This window comes from Solenopsis invicta, chromosome 5 (genome assembly GCF_016802725.1).
Source record: "Solenopsis invicta isolate M01_SB chromosome 5, UNIL_Sinv_3.0, whole genome shotgun sequence".
In the NCBI taxonomy this organism is placed as follows: Eukaryota; Metazoa; Arthropoda; class Insecta; order Hymenoptera; family Formicidae; genus Solenopsis; species Solenopsis invicta.
Window position 1 is genome coordinate 4,685,176 of NC_052668.1, and position 15,928 is coordinate 4,701,103.

The 15,928-nt window shown below is 37.6% G+C and overlaps 1 protein-coding gene across 1 annotated transcript; it reads right to left on the reverse strand.

Moving 5' to 3' along the window:
• Window positions 1-3,557: 3,557 nt before the first annotated feature.
• Window positions 3,558-4,790, reverse strand: LOC105203980 (uncharacterized protein F54H12.2-like). The gene has a single exon (XM_011172944.1). It carries the CDS (start codon window positions 4,788-4,790, stop codon window positions 3,558-3,560), a length of 1,233 nt encoding a protein of 410 aa, XP_011171246.1.
• Between the last annotated feature and the right edge of the window lie 11,138 nt (window positions 4,791-15,928).

Sequence of the window (15,928 nt, forward strand, 5' to 3'; positions counted from 1 at the left end):
TACATTAGAATACATGGGAGGTGAAAGAAAATAAACTAGGTTTAAAAGTAAAATATTTATTATTACAATAAATCTTCATACATTTTTACTTTTTAAAAGTACAAGATTGAATACGTCGGCATATAATTGGTTTTTTCTCATATTTTCCTTTAGTACAAAGAAAATATTTATGAAATAATTTTACGATCAAACGGTTGTTGTATGTGGGTTCATTAGAAAATGATTTTAGAAATTGATTAAGATTATAACCGTTACACATAAAATATAGAAAAACGCAGCAGTATTGTCCGCAAGATTGTGAAAGAATTCCTTGTAGACGAGTGGTGTTCCATTGATACCGGACGGAGTTTTCTCGTAGTCATTGGAGGAATCTTAAATCCAAGGGCGGTAATCTATAGCTATCGAAATATGTTCCATTTCCGTGTTTGTCGACGTAAAAAGCGACCCAGTGTTGACCAGGCCGATTGTGACTGTCCGTGTTGGCAACGATAGCGCTCGACCTCGTCCACACCCTCGGTATCTTGTCGGTTGGATGGACTCCTGCATATCCTACATCGAGTTGGCGTAGAGGATGTAAAATTTCCAACGAATTCATATAATGGATGTGAACGGTCGAACGAGATTATTTGAGTAATTTCTGAGTTTGCAATCTCGTCTCGCTCTTTCTTTTCTTTGATTAGTAGAATGTTCTTCTTCATTCACTCCTCGCAATTATGGGATATATTGAAACTCCGATTTGTTGAAAAAATTTCACAATTTGATTGTTCTTCGATGTTACTTTCCTCGTGTTTGTCAGCGAAGAGATTTTTACGACTATTTTGCTCGTTTAACCAACGTTTCAATTTATATGCGTTACGTATCGCACAATGAAATTTCGCTTCTGCTCAAAATCCGTGATAAGTGCAACGGTGATCGCTATCCTTGGCATCGGGTAAATTTTTAAATGGTGGAGAAATACCTTCCAGATTATATATGTTTCTGGAAAGTAGATTACTTAGGTATCGTACTTTTTCTTGTCTTCTGCTATAGATACGGGTTGCTTGACGTGTAATTTCTCGTAGATGCTGTTTAAAGTGCTCTAGACTAATTTCGCCATCGAGCCATTCAATGCCGTGATAATTTTGTGAAAGCCAAATGTTTTGTCGCTTTGAGATCTCGGGTAAGTTGTCAAACGGATAAGATGGCATTATAATCCAGTGACCAAAGATTGGAGCATTAATCGCTACAACTGCGATTTCTTTTGGAATAAACTTTTTCTCAGTATCACGAAAACCTTGAATGTCAATAATTATATCCATAGCTATACAGGGTGTCCGTCCATAAATGTCCGAGCAAATATCTCGTAACTGGTTGAAGTTAGAAGAAAGTTTAATAAGGAAAATTTACATGGTTTTTAGTCGGCTACAAAATGCACGTAAAGAAATTTTTTTTACTCGTCACCTTTTTGAGTTATGAAGGTCAATGTAGGTTTTTTAAATGGGTACCTATAATTTTTTTTGCATATTTACATAGTAGAGGTAATTTTCAATCAAAATTATATTAGGAAAAAAATTGCTACGACGCATCGTTTACGAGATAATCGGCATGCAAAGTATTAAAGTAATAATTTGGATCGAGTATTGTTGAACAAATTTGGAATATCAAATAGGTTGAGAAAGTAAACATTGTTTTTTCATGAAATATTTATTAACAAATTAATTAAGAAATGGTTCGAAATTGTTACCATCATGATCGATACAGCATTCAACGCGTTTTATAATGTTTCTTATTGTTAACTGCATCATTTCTGTTGTAATACTTTCAATAGCTCTAGTGATTTTATGTCGTAAATCTTCTTCATTTTCAGGAATAGTTGCATAAACAATATCCTTAATATACCCCCAACTTCTGTTGTAATACCACATCTCGAGCATATCACACTTTTCCGTAATTGTAAACATTGTTCTCACGCGCTCGTATGAAGTCTGTTATATCAAACAGGATCGCTAACAAGACAACGACGTACAATCCAAACAGATGAAGAAAAAGAGACAAGTGTGCTATTAAGTTTTATTGAAAACAGACGTACATCCATAAGAACAGTAGCACGTAATTTAGAATTATCGAAAAGTTACGTACACGCTGTACTAAAAAAATTCAAATTCAAACCGTTTCGTGATAATTTAGTACAAGCTTTACATGAAGGAGATGCAGATCGCCGATTAATGTTCTGCCACTGGCTTCGAGTTAATTATCGCACTGACTTTGGTTTTCTTAATAAAATATTATGGTCTGATGAATCTTGTTTTTCCAATTGTGGTATGGAAAATCGACATAACGTGCATACTTGGTCCGATGTGAATCCACATGCGAAAAGAGATAAAGGTTTCCAACGCAGATTTTCGGTGAACGTATGGTGCGGAATCATCGGAACAAAAATTATTGGACCTTTCTTTTTCCATGGTCATCTTAATGGTGACAAATACTTGGAATTCTTGCAAACAACTTTCTCAGATTATTTACGCGATCTTCCATTATCAGTTTTTCGAAATATTATTTTTCAACAAGATGGTGCTCCAGCACACAATACACGTGCTGTAATTAACTTTTTAAATAATAGATTTCCTAATTGTTGGATGGGTACTAATGGTCCTGTACGATGGCCACCGAGATCTCCGGACTTGACACCTTGCGATTTTTTCCTTTGGGGGTATATTAAGGATATCGTTTTTGCAACTATTCCTGAAAATGAAGAAGATTTACGACATAAAATCACTAGAGCTGTTGAAAGTATTACAAGAGAAATGCTGCAGTTAACAATAAGAAACATTATAAAACGCGTTGAATGCTGTATCGATCATGATGGTAACAATTTCGAACCATTTCTTAATTAATTTGTTAATAAATATTTCATGAAAAAACAATGTTTACTTTCTCAACCTATTTGATATTCCAAATTTGTTCAACAATACTCGATCCAAATTATTACTTTAATACTTTGCATGCCGATTATCTCGTAAACGATGCGTCGTAGCAATTTTTTTCCTAATATAATTTTGATTGAAAATTACCTCTACTATGTAAATATGCAAAAAAAATTATAGGTACCCATTTAAAAAACCTACATTGACCTTCATAACTCAAAAAGGTGACGAGTAAAAAAAATTTCTTTACGTGCATTTTGTAGCCGACTAAAAACCATGTAAATTTTCCTTATTAAACTTTCTTCTAACTTCAACCAGTTACGAGATATTTGCTCGGACATTTATGGACGGACACCCTGTATATGCTTCACTGACTCTTCAAGCGAACTTTCTGCGGCAAGGTCTCATCTAAAACTAAATCTTTTTTTTTGTCCCTTGAGTTTAGAAGAACATCGTATAGAAATAATATAAAAGGTAATGGTGGGGGAAATATTTTTCGTGCGCAGTTGTTGAATATTATCTTTGCACGTTATAAAGTTATCCGGAAAAATCGACGATAACTTGACGTGAAGAGTCGATTTCCAGAACATTATCGAATTCGGCATACACGATACAATTAACCGTCACATTAAGTGACTTTTCAAATCTCACTTCTTATCGCAAGCTTCCATGTTTCACGAGATTCCAATGCCCAGCGCAATTAGCTGATAAATCGGGAGTCAAATCAAACTCGAAGAAACAGTATCCGTTGGAGTAATCGTCTCTGCTTATGGAACTTCCCTCGTTCAAAAAATGTATGCCTGTTCCAGAAAAGAGTGTGTGATACGCTTCGATGTAGAGTGGTTCATCTATCAAAAAATTTAGCTGTAATGGTCTACTTGGAATCTGCATTCCGTCAACGTACAACGAAAGGAAATTCATGCCATAATTTTTAAAGTTAAATGGATTTAATTTTCTGTCTCCGTTAAATGCTTTGTTATCAACAAAGCCAACTATTATTTGTTTCGGTAGCTGACCAAGTATTACATTGTCTATTGATTCTCCCACGAGGCCGGAGTGTATCGTAAACGTTTTAACTTCGACCCTTGTGAGGGGATACTTTGCGGTGGTTTTACTCAACATTCTTGCATGCGCGAGTAATACTCCAGGGCTTATTTTTGCTCTTCTTACAAGTAAACTTGCATCTAGAATACAAATTTTTGACAAAGAATTATTTTCCATTAGAGAAAACGAGTCTTTGGAACGTACAAGTCTCATTCTAACTTCCACTCCGTTAATTAAGAATTTATCCTGATTGAAAACGTTGCAGTGAAGATGTCCTATGAGATCCAGAGCGCGCCCTCCCCTAATGTAACGTGCGCGTCTCAATAGAGCTTTATTCGGTGTTACGGAATCTACCAGCTGATCCATGTAACCGGGAGAATCTGCGTCCCACAGACAAGACGTGAGATGGAAAGTTTTTGCGGATGAAGCATAATTTAATAATGCCTCTATGTACGCGCGGTACGCGTAAACGTTGTTTGGAGGCGATACGAGTTTTTGATTGAAATACACGTCGATGTGATTGAACATAGAATGCATCAGATGATTTACAGATCCTAGATCGACCGTTGCGGGGGTAACGGGCGCGCCGGTACTGGTGGAAGCGGCGGTAACGTCTACCGTTTCTACGCAAATACGAAGACTCAGCAATATGTGTGTGAGATCCAGGTAGTCTTCGCCGTGACCGGGTATGACGAATTCTATTGGTGCGTCGTCTGCGAGTGATGTTACGGGCTTGTAATAAATCCATTGTGAGCTCTCAATACTAGTCTGGGTAGGAGGTAAAGTAAAAAGATCAAGTTCATTTTTTAAGCACTCGCTTGAATGAGTATGGAGGAAGGACATGCTTGTCACACCTCGAACTATGAATTCTCAGTTTACACGAATATGTCAGATACAGTCCTCTTCTTCTTGCTGCTACGACGTTTTGTGGCGGATGATTTTTTAGTTTTTCGAGCTACTCCACGACTTTTCTTCTTCTTTGTCGTTAATCTTTTAACACACTTTTTGCGCACACTATTTTTCGATTTTCTTTTAACCTTACGTTTACGTTTACAAAGCGACGATCTCTTAGCGATGTGAAGATCGTGATAACCAAGAGGAAACTGAAGCGTTGGCGATTTTGCGGATATTTTATATCCCGACCCCCTCATCAGGTTTTTTATTTTTTCTTCGGCTTTTCTTTTGAGGTTTTTCCGTGATTCTACAAAACGATTTTTGATCGACTCTTTTAACGGAGTATCGTTTTCGACATCCTCCATCACATTAATCCCCGCACGTAAAGCTTCCTTACCGACTGCGCGAGCACCACTTTTCAGATAAGGTAGAATTTTTCTAAATAATCCACCGAGAAAACTTCCAATTCCATGTCCACGTTGATAGGGTGAACCGACGAAAACTCATGGAATTGCCCCACCACGTCCACCACCCCCTCCGCTCTGCGTCTCGTAATATTCTTCGTAGTCCATAGAAAATTAATTTTGTCTCTCTCTCTCTCTCTTTCTTGTTTATCCTAGAGCGACGTTTATTTCAGCTGTATTTAAATGTAAATTATCGAGCACATCTAAAGTGCAATGTCACCGTCAGCGTTCCCGATTCAAATGGTATTTTTTTCCCAAGCTGATCTCTTATATCTATTTCAATTCTTCGAAAACGTATTTGACGCAGCGGAATATAAAATGGAAGAGAGAAATGTTTCACCTGATTCGTCCCGTACGCGTAGTTACTCTCGCGTGACTCGACCGGGACTATTCGGAGAAGCGGAGTTTGTACGTCACCTGTTATATAATAGCGTTTTTGATTGGGAAAAAGTTAGTGCGCACTCAGTTCACGCCAACACTGGACAAGTTCCATGAGTTGCACTGAACAGTGCAAATGCAAAAGAACACGCCCAAATTTTCAGTGCAAGTGTCACTTGAGTTAATTATAATAGATCACGCAAAAAAGAAAAAAGTAACCTCGAAAAAGTAATCTCGTGCTCAGTAAGTAATGATTTTTACTATATGTAATTAAATAGTATATAATCATTAAAAAAATGCTATTAATTACATCAAGTAATTAATTATATTTTAAAAAATTATATTTTAAAATAAAATTGATGTACTTGTATACAAGATATAACACTTACGGTGTCAGTATCCATTTTTTTCACACATGCTACATAATTTACAGTTTTTGGAATCATTTTTCTAGTTCGGAAGATTGCAATTATTTCTTCTTCCTCGCTTGAACTAGAAGAAGATTCCAAAAATGTCTCCAAAATATTAAAAAGATCCAAATCCGGATTGCTCATTCTTTCAAATTTGAAACTTTGTTTGTTATTGCTTACAATAATGCACTGATGTTTGCATGCATCCACTGCACTGAACTGGCACGGTCAAAATATCTCGTGCCACTTAGTGCGCACTGAGTGCGCACTATGCGAGTGTCGTGCGTTCAAATGAACACGTGACACTAGCCAAGTGCGCATTGGCACTGCCAATCGAACACGCGCCTGACACTGAGTGCAGCCAGTGCATCCCAATCGAAAACGCTATAAGATTCACAGATATCACAATAGAGGAACAGCTTATCCGGAATACCGCGCCACAAGCTGCAGGGCTCTTTACTCTGGTAATATGCGATTCGTACACCGTCTTTTTGTAATTTAAATCCGAGTTTGAGAAAAAGTGCGCTTTCTCCATTCTTTAGCATAATCTTATTAAAGAATAAATTATCTTTTATGCTTAATTCCGTTTCACATCCCAATATTCGTAAAAGATTATCTGAAAAGTTTATATAATGATTTATTCCACATTTTTCTACATCGCAACTGAGACCTATTCCTAGTTTACCACCATGTTCTTTTTGTATTTCGAAATCAAAATGTGAATCTCGGCATACATCGTTAATCTCAAGGATAAGATCCTCGATATTTACGTAAATACCGCTGTGTATTGTTCTGTGATGCAACACATTTGTTGCATTCTGTATCTCATTGAACAAAATATTATTCGGCCAACGGAAAAATGTGATCTCATTTTCCGGAAACTGACGTATGTAAAGAAAACTGCAGGGAAATTGAATCTCGCTTAGCGCGACTTCCCATTCCCCCTGCAATTCTACAGTTTGAGGTAATTCAGTGATGAAAGAAGAGGTAGTATTTTCCGGAAAATACTTCATACTGCTATTGCTTGGAAGAATCATGTGAAATTGCTCCGGTGGCGACATCTCGTAATCGAGTTAAGCTCGAAGCTGGGATCCAAGAGTCGAATTTGCTAGGATAATCTCGCCAACTAACTAGTAGTTGTTTATTAGTTCCACGCCCCCTACTCTTTATCACACGATCGACGATAAACTCTTCCTCTTGTAGATCTTTATCAACTCTCCCTAATTTTTGCTCGTAAAAAATCCCGTCTATGACTTCTCCTGCTAAATCACTCAATTCGTTCACACGTGGATTTCGCCATTCGAGAATACGGTGAATTCTAAATATCTCCTCACTCCAGTTTGCTTCATATCCTTTCTCAAAGGTACCTTTCGCTTTACTGACGCGAACGAGATCACCGACGTGATATCTAACCTTTTGCCCACGATTCTTGATTTTGTTAATGTTTTTCCATCGACGAGTTATATTTTCACGGGCGATACTTGCATTTTCTCTCGTAACAACAACAGGTTGCATTCTAGTGGTCGAATGACGAGTGTGAATGTACGCGTGCACGATATCTTGCAAAACATCAATATAACGGCGTGTGTTTTTATGAGTAAAATACCGCCACGTCCGCTGCTTTAACGTTCTGTTGAAACGTTCGGCGGCTTTGATGTCAGGGTTGCGCGTTACTTTAAAACGTATATCGTTTTCTTTTAGAAACTTTTGTATCGCACGCCTAACAAATTCTTTACCCTTGTCGGTTTGCAGATATACAGGTACCCGTCCTTTGCTTCTCGAGAGTATACGCTGGAAAGCCATTGTTACATATGCGGTCGTTTTGTCCATTGTTACATATGCGGTCGTAATAGTTCCACCCAGACAAATTTACTGAGTACATCGATAATCACAAGAATATAAGAATATCCGTCATTGTAACTTTTCAGATTTCGTAGCTCAATCAAATCACCTTCCCACACATCATCGATATTCGTTACGTTGTAATGTAGCCGAGGAAACTTTCGTCGCAGCAGACGATGCAGCGAGTACGCGTCTTGCGATTCCAACCAACGAACGACTTTGTCGCGTGTGAAATTTGGTTTAGCGGCGCGCGTTAGATTTTCTATTGCTGAAAAACCTGCGTAATGTGAGGGGTCGTAATACAGTTTTTCAAGTTCCGACATTATTAATTATTTCTTTAGTGTACTCCAATCTAGCAAACGTCTTTTTCTCGCTGGAAGTGAATCTACGTTTTTCATAAAAGTTGTAGGTGGATAAACTATAAGAAAACGGGGGGATAGAAACAATGAGTAATTAGGAGCTTTTTCTTCCTGCTCCCACTTCTTGCGTTTTCTCGTTCTTCGTTCTTTTTTCAACACCGTTGGACGCGATTTTGGCGTAGAGCTTGCGTTAGGTCATAGTTTCTCAATAATCGGAGATGAAAAAGCGGAGGTGCGTTTAACAGACGTTTATTTCCTACCAGTGACGAACGCGTGTTTAAGCTGCGTAGTAATCGCGCAAACTGAGTTTTTCCTAGCGGTGGTGTTACTGTTTTTCTTTCTCGCATAGCGTCGTTTATCAGCTTGACGATATTCGAATCTTTTACAATGTTGCCATTAATAGTCACGACTCCATCCTCGTCCCAATTAATTTTATCAGGCACCGCGTTATCTAGCAAGTGTTTCATCAGTAAACGCGCTTGTGCACGATACGATTTTGGGACACTATTCTACTATTTTACTGGAGCTTTTTAGCAATTGAATGCTGTGATTTTTTTTCAACACAGTGTTGTCGATATCGGGTAAATGAGAAAGTTTAGCAGAAGTTTGTGATTTTTGTGAGATATTATGAGAAACAAGTGTCGATTCATTGTCAATAGCGTTGACCTCCTCCGGAAGTCGTGCTTTATTGTCTACGATTTCAGTTTTGTTGGCTACATTTTGTCTTCTCGCTTTACGGATATAGTAAAGATACCGCCAAAGCACCTCTCTGTACATTTTCCATCTCTCGTCCTCGTTACGTGGGTGGGTAGAATTAAGAATGCGGCTCATTTCCACATCGAGTCGTGTCAGAAAGGTACCTGGAGTTTGCACGGAATTATTTTCACTCTCATCATTCTCCGGATTTCTCGGTGAGGTATTTTCCTTTGACTCTATGCCAATCGTTGCCGATTTTTGCTGTTGCTGCTGCATTCTCTCAAGATTTTCCGTAGAAATTAAAACCATCTTTTTCGCTCTTTCCATTTTAATCACGAATTTGATTTTCCTCCGATCATTCGTGATAATAAGACCGACAATATGGGTCCAATAATATAAGGTAAAAATCCTTCACCTTATACCAAAAGTTTTTTCTTTTCTTTCCAATTTCCTTGTTTTGCCGCAATTTGACACAATTGTTGTGCCCCGGTGATGGCTCCGGGGACGTCGGTAGGTATATCGGGATCTTTTCGGCGCCTTAGGAGTTAGGATTCGTAGGAAGGGCCGCTCGGTGTTTGAAGATAAAACACTTGCTTGTTCCAACGTTTAAAATAATGTATTTTCTTCAGTATTGCCCTCGTTACACTTGTAGTATGATTATATATGTCGCTCGTTTGCTTGTTCTTCCCGGACGGCCCGGTATATATAGGTCGGCTGTTATCTCCGGATTGTGTTACAAGCTCGACGTGTAAGTCACGCACGGCGAGTAACACACCGGACAGCTGTTTGTCAAACTCTTCCGTCGCTTTCCGATTTTGTCGCGATATTTATACGGAAATTCGTCGTTTGGTTCGGCCAATCGTGTTCCTTGCGGCATGCAGCTCCCACGCTTAGCCGAAAACCGAATACCGGAAAGCGACTCAGCATTAGCTGGCGCAGCGCAATGGTTTTGCGGGCCGGAAGCCCGACGGGCCATCAGCGTCTTTCTATATTTGTAGCGTATGCGGAATTCGAGTCCGCTACGCGTATGCATAGCAATAGGAATCTTAATTTCCTGTTGCTATGCGTATAATTATCGTAGTTGTACAGGGTACAACACTCTTCCCCCGCCGGGAAAGAAAAACGAGGAAAAGGAGTTTTTCGCTTTTAACACCCCTACCTCGCCGGGAAAGAAAACGGAGGCACGTAGTTTTCTGCCATTATTTATATTTTATAAAATATATTGGATCGGTTTAATATTTTTAGTTTATTGAGTATCTAGAAACGCGTGCTTTGTGTGCGTTCTAAAATTGATTTAGGTAAAGTATTATAATGCTTGCCTTCGTATTCTAACGTTTCTCTCTTTTTGTTCCGTTTCCTTTTTACAGTATATAGTATTATCCCTATTGCAACTGCTACGATTATCAATATGGTAACGCCGCTTGTTGCCATAGGGTAAATAAAGTTTTTTGATTGAAAATACGGAGTGTCAAGACCCTCATTTAATTCTTTTAACTTAGTTTCTAAATTTTTTAATTTTGGATGGTCTTGCACTATTCTTTCTATTTTTATTTGAGACATATTTATTTTTTTTTGTATTATTTTTTTTGTAATGAAATATTGTAATCTGGCATGTATGCCTCGATTTTTGTCTCGTTTAATATTTAGATGATTGTACCTCTTGTGTTATTAACTTGCAATTATTCTTTAATGTGATTTTACCTGTATTTTCAATCGTTTTCTTTATTTTCCCGTGGTCTTTACATTGGATGATTGTTGATTGTTTTTTTGTTGTCGAGTATAACCACGAATGCGGATTACCTAGTGGTATCCAAATTGTGTTATTAGAAGTTATGTATCTTATTTCGCAATTGTCGCTTTGTACTTTATTTTCTACGTATATCTCTATCTCGCATGTTGGACTTGTGTTTATGCGTTTTATTGAAAAGTTTTCTTCGCATAAGTATTTTCTATCTATATTTTTACATGTATTTAAGTTATTTTGCAAGAGTGTAATATATGAACGTTTTTCTGTGCTAATTGCTATTACTGGATTTTTTATTTTAATGATTGCATATTGGTTTTCATTTCTTGGTATAGGTAATGCAATTACGTTTAGTATGCTATATTCCGTGTGTGAGATTAACGGAAATTTTAATATCGTAAATATTTTACCGTTATTATAGTATGCGTTTATTGTGGTTATTTTTTCGATTTCAAACCATTTATTTATGTTAATCCGAAATGGAAAATAAAGTCCTTCCGGTAATTGCAAGTTTGCTTCCTTTAGACTATCTATTATACTTGTTACTGGCGTTAGTTGTGGGTGTAATATCCCTTGTTTTATTAATACTAAATAGTCTGCTATGTCTTTTGTGTCACGTTTTAAATTTCCTAATATCGCGTTAATTACTCGAAAGTGCTCATGTATGTTGTTTTGTCTGTCATTGAATTTTAGTTGTTGTCTTAAATTTTTTGTCACGTTTCCGAAGAGGTCTTCATTTTTTTGTATTGTTTCCTCGGTTTTATCTATGTGGGCTATTGTCTCTTGTAGTATCTTAATTTGGTTTTTCGTCGCGTGTTGTATCGTCTGCTGTTCGTTTTGTAATAAAGTTAATTGTTCATTAATTAGTTTTTCGTCATTTGCGTCCATTGTGCCGAACAGAGATTTCGCGATGGTTCCTATTCCATCAATTATACCTCTTTTTTCTATCCGTGATGGTTGATATATTAATTTTATTTCTTCCATCTTTTTATTTATTTCTTCGAAATCTCTTTTTGCTATTTCGTAGAGGTTGTCGCATGTTTCTTTGTGTGCGAATGCGAGTAGTTGGCACATGTTTTTAGTTTTTTGCATGTGATCGTGTAATTGCTCTTGTCGTTTTATTAGTGTGGTAAAGTCTATTTCTATAACTATTTTCCATGTTGATTCTAATAGGTGTAATTCTCCTAATTTTTCATAATATATTCCTGGATGGTGAGTAAATTCTTCTACTTCGTACGGCTCGTTGCTCGTTGATTCTCTTACATCTTCTGATAAGGTGAGATTTTGTTTCGTTTCCTGTGTGCTGGTCCATATGGTATATAACCTGTAATCATCCGGTTACATATTATCGTATTTTATTCCGCGGATCCTCTTCTTGGCACTGGTTGTGCCGTCTTTATGCTTCACTCGGTTTATCAGTCTTCTCGTCGCTTTTGTCGAGTGTCTGGAAAAATGTCTTGTCTCCCGTATATTGAGGCAATTTCGGTCGTTATGGAGGAATATCCTATAAATATATGGGATTGGTTTACTCTTCCCGATACAGTGTATGATTGTTATGAGGAGCCTTTTGAATTTGACGTGGTTCCTGAGCCTAGGCCGGAGGTACTCTCGGATGACGAAAGGTCGTCCGATGATAATTGTTCTCTGCATTCTGCAGAGACAGTTTTGTTAGATGATTTTGATTTTGGAGGTGCTCTTCCTAGCAGATCCTGGAGAGGTTCTGGTGAGTTTCTCTAAAGTCTTTAAACTCTCTTTCTTTCTCTTTTCGACTATCAGGTTCTTTTACCTGGTGTCGCTTTCCTCTGATAATTTTTTATTCTGCTGGTTCAGCTTTGATTATTTTTTTTTCTTGCGACTTCTGTTCTTTATTTCTTCTCAGTCGTCCTTTGACTGTTACGTTGTCTGCATTAAGAAAATATGTTCGATTTAGTGCCTGAGCCGGATGTGGAGCTCGAGACGGGTGTTATCGGAGATATCGGAGATCCTGGCGTGGATCCCGAGCTCTTAGAGCTGCACTTCACCTCGGAAGTTCCTGATCGCGATGATGAGGAATTTCCTCATCCCCAAGACGTTCGTCCATCCGATGATGAGTTGGAAGGCGATGGGGAGCTTGCCGATGATCCCATACTCGACGAGTTTCCCGATGATTTCGAGGGTGACGTCGGTAACATTGACTTTATTTTTCCTGAAGAAGTGAATGGTGAACATAACGTTCATTTCTTGCTGGAGCCGGACTTTCCTCCAATGTTCGTTATGGAAAATTCCGATGTGGAGGAAGACGAGGACGAGGTCCTCTCTGACTGAGTAGTTTGGTATAAGGAAACGTTTTTTAGTTTGTAGGGCAGCTAGTTATAGTATATAGTTTAGTGTAGTGACTTCTGTTTTATTTTGTTCTTCTCCTTTGGATTATACTTCAATTTTTTGGACTGTGGATTACTCCTGGATTATTGGATTTTTTTCATCTTTTTGGTGAGTTTATTATGTTTACTTTATTCTTTCTTTTGTATATATGTATATAGTTGTATATATAATTTTTCCCCTTTTTTTGTACTATTATTATTATTATTATTATTATTACCATTTTTCCGTATTTATTTTATTTTTGTTGCTCGCGTCTCGTTAATAATTTATAAATAATTTTAATCTGTTTGTGTGTACGCGTATTTCCTTTCGGCCTTTCTTAAACGTAAGATTTATGTCACTGTGTTTCTTGATCACAGTGTATGGTCCTGTCCATTTCGAGTCAAGTTTTTTCGATCTTCCTCGTCGTTGGGTTTCATCAAACAGTAGTACTTGATCTCCTATTCGAAAATTTTCTTCGTTGGTTTTTTTGTCAACTTAGAGCTTTGCTTTTTGTTTTTCTTCTTTTAATTTTTCTCTTGCCACTTGATTTGAGGCTCTTATTCGTTCTCGCACTTCTTGTGCATAATCATCGTATGTATATTCTTGTTTCGGCGGTTTTGTTAACGCTGTGGGCATGGTTGCCTGATATCCATATAATAATTCGAATCGCGTGAAGCCTGTGTCTGTGTGGGGCGTGGTGTTGTATGTGAACATTGCGTACGGTAACCACTCGTCCCAATTTGTTTGATCTTTATTAATATAATGCCTTAGATACTCTGCTAAGGTTCTGTGCGATCGCTCTAATGCTCCATTCGTTTCTGGGTGGTAAGCGGTCGTTTGAATTTTCTCGATTTTTAGAAGTTTACATGTGTTCTTAAAAATTTCGCTTGTAAAATTTGTACCCTGGTCTGTTAGAACTTTTTCGGGTATTCCGTGTTCCAGCACGATTTTTGTTACGAACTCTTTTGCTATGGTATTTGCCTCTTGGTTTACTAATGCAATTGCCTTGCTGAATTTTGTTAAGTTGTCTTGAAATGTTAGTGCGTATTTATGTCCGGATGTAGTGACCGTTAATGGTCCTACTATATCCAATGCACATTTCTCGAATGGTTTTTTAGCCGTATCCGTTATTACTAACGGCATTTTAGTTTTTTGCCTTAATTTATTTTTTTGCCAATATTCGCATTTCGCGATATATGTCTCTATGTATTTTTTCATTCCGTGCCACTGATGTTTTAATTTAATTCTCAAAAGTTCTTTTTACTCCCTGATGTCCTCCGAGGGGGGCATCGTGGTATACATATAATATTTTCTCTTTTTCATCTTCGGAGTAATTTACTTGTCCTTCATCTTCTTCGTCTTCTCCTTCCTTGTCGTCGTCATCTTTTATCGCGTTTATATGCTTGTCCGCTCGTATCGGATTTCGACTCAAGGCATCGGCGTTCTTATTTATTTTACCAGCCTTGTGAATTATTTCGTAATCGTATTCTTCTAATTTAAGTCGCCATCTGATTAATCGAAAACCCGGATCGTTTACATTGAATAGCCATATCAGTGGTTTGTGATCCGTGATAATGGCGCATTCCATTGACTTGTGCTCGGCTGTATTATTTCTTGGTCTAGCATGTTTTTTATTTGCTTATTTACCTCGATTTTATGTTTTTCGGGTAATCGATACGGTCTGACATTTACACTTGCTATGTCCGCGTGTGTTTTTATTTCGTGCGAAACCTTAGAGGTGCACGTTAGCCGTTCTCCTTCCAAGTGGAAAATATCGCTAAATTCTTCGCAAATATTTAAGAGAGTTTTCTTCTCTTCTTCATTTAAATGGCTTATTCTCAAAAGGTTATTTATTTGCTCTTTTCTTGAAATTTTTGGTGCGTTTTTCTTCTCGATTTTATTTATTGATTTTTCGAGAGTATCTTCACATGTTAATTCCTCGATTTTTACCTGTGGTGCTTGGATATCTATTTCGTCTTCTGTAGTATTTAATATACTCGCGGGGCACGTGAACTCATTTGGTTCTACCAAGCAGCATCCGTTATAGACTCCTGTTTTTAATTCTTCTGATTTGATTATACCAATTTTATTTTGATTTGTTGACACTTGTACGATAGTTTCGCTTCGTGGTTTTAGTATCATCCTTCGATATGGAAATAAGATGAAGCTTGTTTTGCCAATGGTCACTTTTCTTGATCCATAATCGCATGTCATATTATTTTTCCTGACAAAGTCGGCCCCGAGTATTCCATCGTACTCTAGATGTTCGTTGTCTTTAATTACGTATACTGGGTGGCTTATTTTTGCATCTCGTACATGTATATGTAGATACGTTTTCCCAAGTGTAGTAATCGAATTGCCTGTTATCCCAGTTAGTTTTATTTTTTCATCTTGTATCATTATAGTTTCATCTTTTAATGTCTTCAATTTTATAATCGAGATCGTTGCCCCTGTGTCGAAGAAGAAAGCAATATGATTTCTTTGGGCCTCTCGTACAGGCAGTGATATCATATCCAACCCGGTATCTTCTCTTGGCGCGTGTCGCATGTGTGACACTCGATACGCGGCGGCGTTGCGCGACGTAATCTTATTTGTCTCTTCCTTCTCTTCTTCTTCGCTGCTTTGTGCGCCCGAGTTTTTTATGGCTCGTATTTTTTCTGTTTTATTATTTTTACCGTTTTGATACGTTTTTGTTTCCTTCGTGCCTCTTTGATTGTTTAGCCACCAACATTCCTTGCCTCTTCTTCTTGCAATGATTGCAATATTTTTCAAAAGTATTTATTTGAGAGCGATTTTCTGGTCTCAGTAATGAGAAGCGGTTTGCATATCGGCTACTACGGCAGTCTTGTCC

Excerpts from the sequence above, each read along its gene's own strand:
- LOC105203980 (XM_011172944.1), bottom strand. The coding sequence starts at position 4,790 with ATGTCCTTCCTCCATACTCATTCAAGCGAGTGCTTAAAAAATGAACTT.